Consider the following 15,527-nt stretch of genomic DNA (forward strand, 5'->3'; position numbering starts at 1 on the left):
GTGAAGGAAGTTTTGAAAACCCTCTGTAGCCGGTAACTTTCCGCGTGTGGATCACGTGATTATGCTAATGAGGTAAGTGTATAAATATCGGCGTGGACTAATTTTCGGTCTCTCTCTCATTCTAACGCTTGCAGGCGGAAGATCGCACGTGTGTGAAACTAAAAATAAACGACGAAAATGACAACTAAACCACCATACAAAGTCGGTATGTCATCTTATTTGAGTACTGTCATAGTATAATTTGGTAATTTTAATATCAATTGACGAAACTGACATTTACGATGCTTGTTTAGTTAGTTGCAAAAATAATAAATTTTGTGCAAAATTATTGAAGTCGAACTAACCTTCTAGAAGTTGATATTTACTATCTAAACTATAAATCACTAGACATTTGATGCAAAGTAGTAAATATTATTCGTCTTTCAATGTCTGAATCAGTAATTTATTGTCTAGTTTAGATATAACTGGTGGAATTAGACAATATTTGCACAAGTTTACCAGCAATCGGACAGTAATTTTTATTCGGAATTCCACCGGTTTCCAGGGCTTTTAATAGAAACTATGTTGTAGTTAAATTTAATCACTAAGATTCTGTGATTTGTTTCAAGCTGGAGCTGACAGAAATAATTAATAGTACTGTTGTATCATTGGGATTGGGTGCTACCCTTTATGTACCAGTTCATTTATGTACCAGGTACTTTATGTACCACTTTGAGACTTAATGTACCACATATATTATATAGTAGCTATACTTTCTATATATATACCTATTGTGCATAGGTGATAATTTGGTTGTAATTTACTGTGAAATTGTTGATTAAATCAACAACATGGGCCAACATTTTAAATTGACTTAAATTAAATATTTAAAGTGATTAAACAGTTTAACAATGCATTTCACAAAATAGGAATAAGGAACAATTCATAGAGATCAATTAATGCTGGATTTTTTTTTAATTTTATTTTATTTTATATGTTGTACATAAAGTCTCATAAAGTGGTACATAAAGGGCTGGTACATAAGTGGACTGGTACATACTATGTTACCAATAGATACAGAATTTTAATCTTGTTTTTAACAGGTCCCAGAAAAGTCACAAATTCGCTATATAGCTAAATTTAGCTATATATATAGCTAGAAGTAGCAATAAAACCAATACCAGTAATGCAAAATATGTCAAAACAAGATGCAAAATGGTCATAATTACGTCCAAAAGGTTTATAAGATGAAAGACGATAATACAAATCCAAGATCTTTGTAGTCACATTTTCAATAACTGTGGCAGTATTTTGCGATAAATCATCACTGAATTTTTCACTTGTGATAATTATGGTTGTATAAGACAAATTTATAAATGACTAATTGCAGAAATTCACAACATTTATTGAAACTGAAACTGCATAGATCTCCATTCTTTGTGATTGTCTTCTGACTCATGAACCATTTGAATGGGATAATAATTATTTTACATTTACTATACACATATTTTGAACAATTGTTATTGGTTTTATAGCTATATCTAGCTACATATAGCTAGATTTAGCTATGTAGCTAATTTGTAACTTTTCTGGGACCTGTTTAAACCAACTCTGCAACTTTTTATTCTGTCCTAAATTATCATTTGGAATTTGTTGATTCACTTCAAGTATAGGTCTGATCCTTAGTTAGTCCCCAAATCGGATTCAAACCCCAAACTCATGTTTTCTGTCTCCAACTAAATTTGTCCCCTAATCCCTGGCTTAGGAAGGCAGTGCCTTTTACAAAACATGATGGTTTCCTAATGATGAAGATTTTACTTTATAGCCGCTGTTAAACTTGGTGTTTGATCAACTTTTTCAGTGCATCTATAAATAAGGCCATTTTCAAATGGACAATATCCCCACTCTCATCAAAAACTCGGAAGACCAAAATAGTGGAAGCAATTTCTGCTGAAATTTTCATCGCTGCCAACGCTTTACATGCTATAGGTTTAAATGCCGATTATGTCACGAATTGGCCATAAATTCAAATAAAACTTAATATTTCAAAAGGGGATTCAATTCCTCATTGATTTATGTAAAAATTACCAAATAATATCCAAAATTATAAATTTTCTGGCGATTTAAACCTATGTATGTACTGTACACGATTGACGTTTACAGTGTATACACACCAATATGGGCAAGCGATAAAACCAATGTGTACTGTGATTTATCTTCCATTATTTTGGTCCTTCGAAGTTTTGACGTTTAGATTGCCCAGTCACCAATTTAAACAGTTTGAACGTTGAATTATTTTGACTATATAGTATATACAGGAGATACTTTACATTAATAAATATTGAAAATTTTTGATGTTTCACACTGATTAGCTGAAAAATTAAATTGCCTGATCAATTCAACACAGATCCACTTGTCAGTTTGTATATGCAAGTTAGAGATTGGCTATGGGCAAGTGAAACTTGTTTATGCCTTCCTTTGAAGAAGCAGGGGAATATTGCATTTCACCTTTCGGTGATGCTGGTTGGTGTTTCCTTTGGTAGAGCAATTGGTTTCTGCCTGGGCCCCAATGCCCCGAGAACCAATGGAGCCAGAACCTTCAAACTTGGTAGCCAGATTAGGCTTATGGAGTTGATGACCCCATTAGTGTTTGGGGTCAGTAGATCAACAGTCAAGGTAACTGGCCTGAACCTTAAATGCTTTCAGCCCAATAAATTGAGAACCACTCAAACAAGAACTTTCAATTGCCATTATTGGCAATTATTGTTAAGGATACTGGCCTGGACCATGAGAATGGTTTCTGCTCAGTACCTTGAGAACCATTTGAACCAGAACCTTCAGACTTGGTAGCCAGGTTAGGCTTATGAAATAGTTGAGCCTTACTTTCTTTGGGGTCAATAGGTCAAAGGTCAGAGTCACAGGAACTTGAACCTTGAAATAGGTTTCCGCTTAATAACATAAGAACCACTGGACCCAGAATCTTCGAAGTCTGGTCAGGATCCATGCTGTTCGTTTTCAAAGCCAATTTTGCAATTAGAGAAACCGTTAGCATCTGTGCAGATGCGAAGGCTGGTCTGGATCTATGCTGGTCGCAAATGCACTATGTTGGTTTTCTCATGGTGCAGCTCATTAATTTATTCTGGAAGCAGAGTGGCTAGCTAAATGTTAAGTTTTAAACATACATTTCTTGCATGTTTAAACAGTTAACATGTGCTTGGACTCTTAATTGGAATATTGAAAAAAAGAAGGCATTCTTGTACTTGTACTAATTGCGGATCTTTTTAGGGATTTTCTGTTTAACTTGAAATAAAAAAAAGTAAAACTGTAATGTCAGCATTGTTTTAGGTACTAGTACAACGGAGAAGATATTGCAGGTCATTAATCAAGCTAACCTGGTTAAATCCAGTTTTAATCCAGAATTTGTTGGTACAGTGATAACAGAAAGATCAGTTTAGGGAAGACGGCACTGCTTTACATTCAAGGTTGTTTGGTATTAATTCCCATCTTGTATACATATATTACAAAAATTTGCCATTAGAATAAGATTAGTATTCATTTGTAAAAGTCTTGTTGTTTTTTCAGGGTTACATGTATGAGCATAGCTGTCCTTTTATCTCAATTAAAGATATGAATATTCATACACTTATCATGGCCTTGCCAAAATGTGATCATCTTGAGTTTAGGTCATTTTTCATGTGTGAAAGCATTTTAATGATTTAAAGTATTGCTTGACCAAATTTTATTCTGCATTGTTGAGCTGTAATTTCTTGGGATGTTTTCTCTTAATATCATGCATTTTTATGGCCCTTTCGAAGTTTCCACTACTGTAAAACCTGAGTTCTAGATGGAATTTCCTATACATGTAACATTTACCTGAAGAATTTCATTACATTATAACAAATAAGAAAAATCAACAACAACACATGTAGCGTTTGTTCATAGATAATTATTAACTTCCAACGTTTCGGCATTAAGCCTTCCTCAGGGAAGAATAACAAATTTCTTTTTTTTTTCTTTTTTTTTTTTGTTGCATTATAAAACATACATAATTGTACTCTAGATTTTTAGAGCTATTGCACTCGCCCCAGCATGGCCGTTGGTTAAAGTGTTTTAAGTCAGATATCTCTGTTACTGTCATACTGTCAAAGCTATTGCCTTGAAACTTAAAATAGTTGTTAACTATCAAAGTCTACACCAGGAGAAACAATCCCCATAACTGATTTGAATTTTACAGAGTTATGCCCCTTTTTAACTTGGAATTTTTGGTTAAATTTTTTTATAAAGTCAAATACATCTCTGTTACTATCAAAGCTTTTGACTTAAAACTTAAAAATACTGGTAGTTATTTCCTATCAAAGTCTACACCATGAGAAACAATCCTCGTAACTCTAATTTAATTTTGACAGAGTTATGCTCCTTATACTGGCAAAGCTCTAATTCAGAGTCAAGCACTGAGAAAAGTAGAGTGTGCAGTCTTATGAACAGCTCTTATTATAAAATCACAGTCTCTGTAACAGTGTTAACAGGGGTTTTACAACTTAACCTGTGTTAAATTTCAGCTGATATCGAACAGGCAGATTGGGGCAGAAAATGCATCGAGATTGCAGAAAATGAAATGCCAGGTCTGATGCAGCTGAGGAAAAAGTATGGCCCCTCACAACCCCTAAAGGGAGCTCGTATCACAGGTTGTCTCCACATGACCACACAGACTGCTGTTCTTATAGAAACTCTCACAGCTCTTGGTGCACAGGTAGGTACTAGCAAATATAATTTTATCAGAGAAATATTATTAATCACCTACTGTTCTTAGAGCAGAGGGCGAATAAAGTGCATATTATGATTTTTATTAATTAAGCACATCCCTTATCCAACTGAGTAAACCATATTATAAGCTTGTGGTCATTTTCAAAAGCAGAAGGAATGGTATCCTTAATGAACATCTTTGTATGTTCTGCATCAAACATTTTAAAATATGTAACACTAATTGCAAATGGTATGACAAGCAAAAGGTGTAGAAGTTATTTTTGAAAGAAAACAACAGCAAAACATTATATTTGTAGACCGTAGTCATAAAAGATGTGAAAACAAAAGTTATTAAAGTGATTATTGGTTAAAGATGTAATTGAACATTTTATTGACAATGTTAAACATGTGAATACACTAAAATTTTAAAGAATTGAGAAAACTGCCGTTCCCTTTAAAAAATTATAGAATATCAGTTGAAAAGAAAACTGGGGTACAGTAATCTTCGAAAAAAAGGGGGTAAAATCATTTGTGCTTAATTCTATGAAGTCCTGTAAATGTCTGTATTATTTCTCAAATCTAGTTGTCTGTAATACTATGTGTGCAATACGACAATCAAAATACCTGTATTTAGAGGGTATAATAAAAATGGTCACACCTTGAGTAACAGGTAAATGCATATCACGGTTGACTTAAATATGACGGGTGTAGTGTTACATCTTTTTTATTTTTCGGAGTTTCCAACTGTTCAGTAATGTCATCAGATAATTTTAAACAAGGAATAAATTAATGGACTTGTTTCTGCAGTATATTTATGTCTTCACTACAGTGACAATCCAGACATGGAAGAAATAAGTAGTCCCTCAGGAAGTACTACATAATGTACCCTTTAAACCTAAGATCATACCTGTAGCTTTGCATTATTGACAGATACTATCTTGATGTTGTGTTGCCATCGACAAAAATAGTCCCCTAGTTCCGGGAGGGGACTGTGTTACACGGTAGCATTTCATTTCTTGTTTGGTATGGAAATTTGTTTTGGCAGGGGTTGAAGGGAGTGGGGTTATATTTTAGTTGTTTCTCCAGCAAATAACACAAATACAATACGTACAGCAGTACAATTGATCCTCTATTGGGTGCAGTCTTTTACATTGGTTCTAGAATGCGAACTGGTACTGGTATGAAATCTGTTGAGGCAGTCATTGAGCTTGGTTTGCATCAGTTATTCAAATTTCCTTCACAATCTGGGTAAAATAGATAAATTAATACAGAGGAGTAAAATGGTAGTTATAACTTAATTAAGTTATATCCTTTGATATTTTTACATTGGTTACATTCTTTGAACATAGTACTGGTACTTACCACATAATTATTTGATTTTCAGGTCCAGTGGTCTAGTTGTAACATTTTCTCAACCCAAGACTTTGCAGCAGCAGCCATAGCTAAAACAGGAGTACCAGTCTACGCATGGAAGGGGGAAACAGACGAGGAATATATGTGGTGTATTGAACAGGTTTGTTACTTTGTGTTCAAATTGCTTATTTTGTGGATTTTTATGTTACTTTAGTGGTCATGAATATTGATTTATCTATATTTATAGGTTATTAGCTTTGTATCGGGAAATATGCAGGAGTTCTTCAGTGGAAATATTGTGCGACTTTAGGAGCGCAATATTCTTCCGCTGAAGAATGAGTGCATATTTCCCGATGCAAAGATAATAACCTTTTTATTACATACGCATCTACACGTGTAGATATAATGTAAATGTCATAAATTTGTTCAGTAGCCTGAATAAGACTAACAGTACTGAACTAAATAGAAAAAAATAGTGCGACAACACACACTGAAATACGTCAAGCACCCAATATGAAATTCAGGCGTCAGTGTATGGGATAATATTGACGTTTCCAGTACCAGTGTAATTTAATGGGAATAGAAACGAGTATGTAATAATATCATGATATTGACATTGAAGTATATTGTTCAGGTTAGTGTTCCTGGCCAACACTATCGATCTTGGTAATGTAACATTTCTGGAATTGTACACTTTCTACTGAAATGAGAATTTTTGGGGAAAATGAAAACTTGCAAATTTGAAAGGAAAACTAATGACCTGACCTTGTTATTTTTATCTTTGTAAATGATACACATCTGATGAACACTGGAGGAAGAGGAAATGTGTAGTGATCGGGGGTTTGTCGTGTTTTTGTGGACTGATAGAAAAATAGTAATATATCAAAATATTTTTATTTCAGACCCTTGTATTTCCTGATGGTCAACCTCTCAACATGATCCTGGATGATGGTGGAGATCTTACCAACCTAGTACATGAAAAATACCCACAGTACCTTAAAGGTAGGCTGCCAGCAGGTTAAAGGTTAAAGATGTTTGAGGATAAAGTATTTGTTATAGTGACATGCACAATTAGAATGTGAAAGAATCTGTGTTATACTATAGATACTGAAACTTGATTACTATATTAAACTTTCACATAGGGTGCTGTTCTGTAGATAGTAAGAAAGTTTGTACTTAAAACTGATAAACGTGTAAAGGTGTCACTTTGTTAGTAAATGGTTTTTAACCCCGTGGTTAGCTTTTGAATATTTCAACATGTATTTGTGAATAACGGAAAGACAGCATGGTGCAGAATTGTAACTTTTTTCAGTGAGGGGAAAAAGAAATTGAGAACTTTGCATGTATGAAATTTCGACTTTGTATGTTTGCAGGTATCCGAGGATTGTCAGAGGAGACAACTACAGGTGTACACAATCTGTATAAAATGATGAAGGACGGAAAATTAAAGGTCCCTGCCATCAATGTCAATGACTCTGTTACAAAGGTGACTTGTTGTTTCATTCATTGCCCCGTTTTATTTTTAGTAATATTATTAAAGAGTAAATTCCTATGTTTTATGTTTATTTGTGAAGTAAGTCGCAGGAAGTTTGCATACTGATTCAGAATTTATAACTACAGTTGGAAGAATAGTGGGAGTTATTCTACTCACCCTGGTGTCAGCCTGACCATCGGGGTTTCACCCTTGTACACAAGGTCGTGTTGCAGTAACCATTGCATACATTGGATTGAAACTTAAGACAAGGCTTCCTAGTCGTGAAACATACTGAAAAATCTTAAGTTTTGTGATTCTTGCTTTAATTTGATCAAAATCTTGGCCCTTTTTATGCCCCAGACATGTATCAAACCAACTGTAATGAAGTTGAGTATTATAATATTCTCTTATCACAGAGCAAGTTTGACAATCTGTATGGATGCCGTGAATCCCTTGTTGATGGTATTAAACGTGCCACAGATGTCATGTTGGCTGGTAAAGTTGCTGTTGTAGCCGGTTACGGAGATGTCGGTAAAGGGTCTGCACAGGCTCTCCGTGCATTCGGCGCACGTGTGATCATCACAGAAATCGATCCAATCAATGCCCTGCAAGCTGCTATGGCAGGTTAGAATTTACAGATTTATTTACAATAATTGTAATGTCTGATCTGAGCATATGGCATATATATAAGTTTATCAGGGATTAGTTTACAGATTGTAAAATTGTGTAACCTTGCTGTATAGAAGGGTGAGCCAGATTACCAGGAAGATTGCTGTTAATTTTTATCGGTAGCAGATTTTTCTGAAATTTGGTCATGTTAAGGTCTATGGACTGGCAGTAAAATGTTTCTAGCAAAGCACAGTTCCATGGTATCCATATGTTTTACAGGCAGCAAAAGATATGAACTCAGGAAATCAAGCAATTTAGAGGTTGCAAATTGACCACAAAATTAATTGTATGAACAAAATTAATTGTATGATGTGATGGTCATGCACATGAATGCCACATTCTTGTTGGAAATGGAGTTTTCATAAATATTTAAATACAGCAGCAGAAGTGATGAAATTCTAGAGATTTGTACCCTACGTTTTTTAGCTCACCTGTCACATAGTGACAAGGTGAGCTTTTGTGATCGTGCAGCGTCCGTCGTCCGTCCGTCCGTGCGTGCGTGCGTAAACTTTTGCTTGTGACCACTCTAGAGGTCACATTTTTTGTAGGATCTTTATGAAAGTTGGTCAGAATGTTCATCTTGATGATATCTAGGTCAAGTTCGAAACTGGGTCACATGCCGTCAAAAACTAGGTCAGTAGGTCTAAAAATAGAAAAACCTTGTGACCTCTCTAGAGGTCATATATTTCACAAGATCTTCATGAAAATTGGTCAGAATGTTCACCTTGATGATATCTAGGTCAAGTTCGAAACTGGGTCACGTTCCATCAAAAATAGGTCAGTAGGTCTAAAAATAGAAAAACCTTGTGACCTCTCTAGAGGCCATATATTTCACAAGAACTTCATGAAAATTGGTCAGAACGTTCACCTTGATGATATCTAGGTCAAGTTCGAAACTGGGTCACGTGCCGTTAAAAACTAGGTCAGTAGGTCTAATAATAGAAAAACCTTGTGACCTCTCTAAAGGCCATATTTTTCATGAGATCTGTATGAAAGTTGGTCAGAATGTTTATCTTGATGATATATAGGTCAAGTTTGAAACTGGGTCAACTGCGATCAAAAACTAGGTCAGTAGGTCTTAAAATAGAAAAACCTTGTGACCTCTCTAGAGGCCATACCCTTGAATGGATCTTCATGAAAATTGGTCAGAATGTTCACCTTGATGATATCTAGGTCAAGTTTGAAACTGGGTCACGTGCCATCAAAAACTAGGTCAGTAGGTCAAATAATAAAAAGACCTTGTGACCTCTCTAGAGGCCATACTTTTCACTGGATCTGTATGAAAGTTGGTCTGAATGTTCATCTTGATGATATCTAGTTCAAGTTTGAAACTGGGTCACATGAGCTCAAAAACTAGGTCACTATGTCAAATAATAGAAAAAACGACGTCATACTCAAAACTGGGTCATGTGGGAACAGGTGAGCGATTCAGGACCATCATGGTCCTCTTGTTTCAGCATTGCAATTATTATTAAGAAATTGAATGATATATCCGCACAATTTATGTGTTAAACAGGTTATGAAGTATCAACAATGGAAGATGCCATCTCTAAAGCACGTATTTTTGTCACTGCCAGCGGTTGCAAAGACATCATCATGGGTGAAATGTTTGAACAAATGTTGGAAGATTCTATAGTTTGCAATGTTGGACATTTTGATTGTGAATTAGATATAAAATGGCTCAATGAGAATTGTGTGAAAAAAGAACAAATTAAACCACAGGTAAGCAGTGAAAAATAGTGCTGGGTGTCCCTGTCGAGACTTAGAGAACATGAAATCAGGGGGCTTATTAAGGGCTGGGGATGGGGATTATCCCCAGTTACAGTAGTCTTATGTCCCTACTAATTCACCTTTAGCTAGTAAAGTTTGCAATAGATCAACCCACAGATAGCCCTCTACTTGGCATCTTCCACTGTCTACTTAAACAATAATGAAACCCCTGTGAAATATACCATTAGAGTTTTTGTGACTTTGTCCTCAGATTTAGAAATAGAAATTAAGGGAGTTTGATTGTACACACTACATTTGCTGGGTCTAGATTAGAATTTGAGTGGAAAATAGCTTCTTTCTTTTTTTTGGGTGGGGGGCGAATATGAGTTATTGAATATAAAAAACTGATGGGGAAAAAGCAAAATTTTCATGTAAATAATGAAAGTATTGCTAGTTTCAGAAGCTGAGGTGAAAGACTGATTGTGATCTGTTTGAATCTGCCAGAAACTTGAAGAGTTGTCTGTATTGAAGAAAAAATGATTGAAAACTGACTGTTCAAAGCTTTCTGTACACTTTGGATAAGATCAGATACCAGTAGTATCGACTAAATTAAGATTTATCTGTGTATTATCACAAATAATCTTCAGTAAACATTATAATCACTAATGAAGTGGTAATTTTGTCCATTCAAGAAAAGGGTGATTGTAAATTCTTTAGTGTTATGAAAGCTGTTTGTAATAAGTAGCTTTCCTAACTGAAGTGTAGATAACTAATGAGCTGTAGAGGGACAAAATTAAGCCTTGACAAGCAAGGTTCAAAATTTATGTCAAACTGATAACATGTTTTTGCATCTTCATTTCTTGATTAAGACAGTGGAAAGGTTTTATAAGCAGTTGTTATCATAGAGGTCACAGTTTTGTTTCAATCTTAATGAGACAGGGTCAGAATTTTTACCTCAATGAAATCTTAGACAAGATTAAAACTTGATCTACGGGGTTCAGAAAATCGGTTTACTTTGTCAAATTGTAGGGAAAACCCCGCTAACACTAAAGAGTAAAGGGTTCTTATTTAACACAAGTAGTCAACTTAAGTCAATACATGATATGGATGGAAGGACTTTATTTCAGTCAAACCCATAGTAGTAATCATAGTTACTTCTTTAGCATCCAGTCCAGATAGATATTGCTAGAAACAGTGTCAGTTTGAAGCCCAGTACTGAACACTGGTCAGCATACCAATTGTTACTGAAAATTGACTACAGTGAACCAATTTCAGTTTTCAGTAGCAACTGACTTAGTGAATCATACACATAAAGTGTGTTGTGTTCCATATATCGTAAAAAATACTTCACCTATAGTCATGAAACCATTTACAGTGACTGGAAGTGGGACCGTGCCCTGTGGATTTCTGCTAGCATGTGCTTTATACCTGTTTAACTTATTTGTTAATCCCCCGCCGTGGCGGAGGGATTATGGGAATGGTCTGTCCGTCCTTCCATCCGTAACAAAATCGTGTCCGGTCCATATCTCCTAAACCCCTTGAAGGATTTTCATGAAACTTGGGTCAAATGATCACCTCATCAAGACGATGTGCAGAACCCATGAGTCAGCCTTGTCGGTTCAAGGTCAAGGTCACAACTCAAGGTCAAATGTTTGAGGCTGCCATTTTGTGTCCGCTCTATATCTCCTAAACCCCTTGAAGGAATTTTATAAAACTTGGGTCAAATGATCACCTCATCAAGACGATGTGCAGAACCCATGAGTCAGCCATACCGGCTCAAGGTCAAGGTCACAACTCAAGGTCAAAGGTTTGAGCCTTCCATTTTGTGTCCGCTCTATATCTCTTAAACCCCTTGAAGGAATTTTATAAAACTTGGGTCAAATTATCACCTCATCAAGACGATGTGCAGAACCCAGGAGTCAGTCATGCCGGCTCAATGCCAAAGTTCACAACTTAGGGTCAAAGGTTTGAACCTTCCATTTTGTGCCCGCTCTATATCTCCTAAACCCCTTGAAGGATTTTCATCAAACTTTGGTCAAATGATTACCTCATCAAGGCAATATGCAGAACTTATGAGTCAGCCATGTCGGCTCAAGGTCAAGGTCACAACTGAAGGTCAAAGGTTTGAGCCTTCCATTTCGTGTCCGCTCTATATCTCCTAAACCCCTTGAAGGAATTTTATAAAACTTGGGTCAAATGATTACCTCATCAGAAAGATGTGCAGAAATTATGAGTCAACCATGCCAGCTCAAGGCCAAGGTCACAACTCAGGGTCGAAGGTTTGAGCCTTCCATTTGGTGTCCACTCTGTATCTCCTTAACCCCTTGAAGGATTTTCATCAAACTTGGGTCAAATGATCACCTCATCAAGAACTCATGAGTAAGCCATGTCAACTCAAGGTCAAGGTCACAACTGAAGGTCAAAGGTTTCAGCTCTCTATCTCCTAAACCCCTTGAAGGATTTTCATGAAACTTTGGTCAAATGATCACCTCATCAAGACGTTGTGCAGAATTCATGAGTCAGCCATGTCAGTTCAAGGTCAAGGTCACAGCTAAAATCAAAGGTTTTACCCTTTCACTATCCATAGCAGTGGCGGGGGATTTAGCTGTCTTTCAGACTGCCTTGTTATTTATCATCTAAGGCTGTATCAGTTCTGTCCCTTTCACCTGCTGGAAAGGGCTTTTACCAGGTTGATCCATCTGTCGATCAAAATCTTTGCCTGAGCAATGACTTTCGTCTGGTACATGTATATCTGTAAAACTTACATAGTTTAAACAAATCTGAACAAAAATTAAGATAAACAGCTATTTATGAAATTGTACGTATATTTCCGTAACTGTCAGTACAAGTATTTTAACTAAGTTTTTCTGCACTTTGGTTACAGGTTGACAGATACACATTAAGGAACGGTCGCCATATAATCGTGTTAGCTGAAGGTCGTCTAGTAAATTTGGGTTGTGCTCACGGTCACCCTAGCTTTGTGATGAGTAATTCCTTCACCAATCAAGTATTAGCACAAATTGAACTTTGGACAAAGGCAGACCAGTATAAATTGGATGTACACATGTTGCCCAAAAAGGTAATTTCAACATTTTGATGTCATTATGCCTCCCTTTGAAGAAGGAGGGGTATATTGTTTTGCAGATGTATGTCGGACGGTTTGTCTGTAGACTAATCAGTTTCCGGATGATAACTCAAGAACGCTTGGGCCTAGGATCATAAAAGTTGGTAGGGAGGTTGGCCATGACCAGCAGATGACCCCTATTGATTTTCGTGTCAAAGGTCAGGGTCACAGTGACCTGGAGCAGTTAAAGGGTTTCCGGACAATAGCTTGAGAACTCTGGCCTAGGATATCGAAACTTAGTAGGAGGTTGATAATGACCAGCAGATGACCCATATTGATTTTGAGGTCAGGTCAAAGGTCAAGGTCACAGTGACCCCGAACAGTTAAACAGTTTTCGGACGATAACTCGAGAATGGTTGGGCCTAGGATCACAAAACTTTATAGGTAGGTTGATCATGACCAGCAGATGACCCTTATTGATTTTGAGGTCAGTAGGTCACAGGTCAAGGTCACATTGACCCAGAACAGTAGAACTTTTTTTGCCAAGTAACTAGAGAATGCTTTTTTCTAAGATCACATTTGATATGGAGGTCACTTATGACTGGTAAATGACCTATAATTATTGACCAAATTTCTATACCTTTTGCAGTTAATGAATGCATCAAGGGGGCATTTCGTGTTCTACGAGCTTTTGTTTAAATTGTTATAAGTTTTATTGTGTGCTATGTCTGTTTGCTACAGTTTCTATTTGTTGGACATTTACGATGTGTGGCTCCGTGACCGAATTTCTTGACCTGGTCGTATCTTTCTGCATTTTAGTTTTTGTTTTTCATACTAAACATGAGGGGCCTCGGTGGCAGAGTGGTTAAAGCTGCTGACTTTGAATAACTTGCCCCTCTCTGATGTGGGTTTAAACCCTCACTTGAGGTATAGATATCTTCAGGTGAGGAACCCTTCCAGCTTGCTTACAGAAGGTGGGTGGTTCTACCTAGGTCTTTGCCTGCGATGGAATAGTGCCCTCAGGGGCATCTGGGATCTTGCTCCACCATCAAAAGCTAAAAGAGTCACTATACGACCTTAATTGTAGCAGTGTGACCATAAACCTTACAAAATCAAAATCATGCTGCACATACTGTGAAATCATTAATATTCATGGGGGACTAATTTTCGTAGAATTGGTGATTGAGTCAATCCACAAAATTTAATTCCAACGAACAAGTAAAATTCACTTTCGTTTTATGTTCAAAAGTTGAAATCCACGAATTCATATCCCCACAAAATTGCCATTTTGACCAAAAGCAGGAAATTTTGTGCCCACAAAATTAAATGATTTTACAGTAATCGTAAACATTCTGGGTACTATGTGCCATACATATATTCAAGGTCAGATATGCAGCATGAGGCTATTATGGCCTTCTTGTTCTACATTAAATTTTTACAATGACAAATATTTATGAATACAAGAGTCTCTATATTCTGAGTTGTCACATGTGTCATTTACTGTGACTAACTGCACAAGGTAAAATGCCATGCTTTTTCAGAGACATAACAGGATTGCTGACGCATGTTGGATAAATGTCTTTGAGTGGTGAAAACGGCCAGCAGTCAGTATATTTAACCCTTAACCTGCTAAATTTCTATAATGAACTTTTCCATCATCCTTTTTGGACAGTACCGTTAACTGTTAAAGGGGTGCTTACCCAAAAGATACTGACTGAATAGCTAACAGTGCAGATCTTGATCAGACTGTATGGATGTGCAGGCTGATCAAGATCAACTCTGTCTGATTGCAATGGCAAAATCATCGTGTCCAGCATGATATTAAGGGTTAGGGTCATAACATAAGTTTACTCTTTTCTTTCATATAGTTGGATGAAGAAGTTGCACTTGCTCATTTGGAACATCTTGGAGTTAAACTGACTAAGCTTTCAGACGGCCAGGCTTCGTATCTCGGTATCCCGAAGGAAGGACCATTCAAGGCCGACTTCTACAGATACTAGACATTTTTTGCATTACGCAACTCTTGACTACACAGTGAAATTGGCACGCAAGAAACACCTTCATGCCAGTTGAAAGCAGGGTGATAACTGGGGAATATTGTGCACATTTGCCCTGTATTAAACTTCTTGTAAAGCACCACATATTATCACCTTGGCTCAAAAGTGCTTCTTTATAACAATATAGTTGTCCACTTTTTGTTCTAAAATGACAATATTAAACTAGTAAAAGGAGTGTTTTGTGTAATTCAGTATTTGAGCATTCTTTTTTCATTCCAGTATTCGTAATATAGCCAGCCTGAAATAATTTTGCTGTTTTATTTTTGTTCAACTGAAACCATGGTTACAACATTTTCTAGTCGGAGATATTTTAACATCACTGGTGCCAGTTTGGTATCATGTGCACTTCTATTTCAATGAATTGTAAAATTTTACAATGAAAAAAATTTACTTTTGTTAAAAAGATTGTTGTTAAGAGATGAAATCCAGTGGGAAAAAATAAAACTTAAAAACCAGTTCTATGTATTTGTTTTATAGA

At 36.3% G+C, this 15,527-nt stretch overlaps 1 protein-coding gene across 1 annotated transcript; it reads left to right on the forward strand.

Moving 5' to 3' along the window:
- Window positions 1-61: 61 nt before the first annotated feature.
- LOC123549254 (adenosylhomocysteinase A-like) lies at window positions 62-15,505 on the forward strand. Its single transcript, XM_045337180.2, has 9 exons — window positions 62-205; window positions 4,539-4,729; window positions 6,107-6,235; window positions 6,978-7,077; window positions 7,449-7,561; window positions 7,966-8,173; window positions 9,735-9,940; window positions 12,813-13,007; window positions 14,861-15,505. The coding sequence occupies exons 1-9, from the start codon at window positions 178-180 to the stop codon at window positions 14,990-14,992; spliced, it is 1,302 nt and encodes a 433-aa protein (XP_045193115.1). The 5' UTR covers window positions 62-177; the 3' UTR covers window positions 14,993-15,505.
- The last annotated feature ends 22 nt before the right edge of the window (window positions 15,506-15,527 follow it).

This window comes from Mercenaria mercenaria, chromosome 6 (genome assembly GCF_021730395.1).
Source record: "Mercenaria mercenaria strain notata chromosome 6, MADL_Memer_1, whole genome shotgun sequence".
Lineage (NCBI taxonomy): Eukaryota > Metazoa > Mollusca > Bivalvia > Venerida > Veneridae > Mercenaria > Mercenaria mercenaria.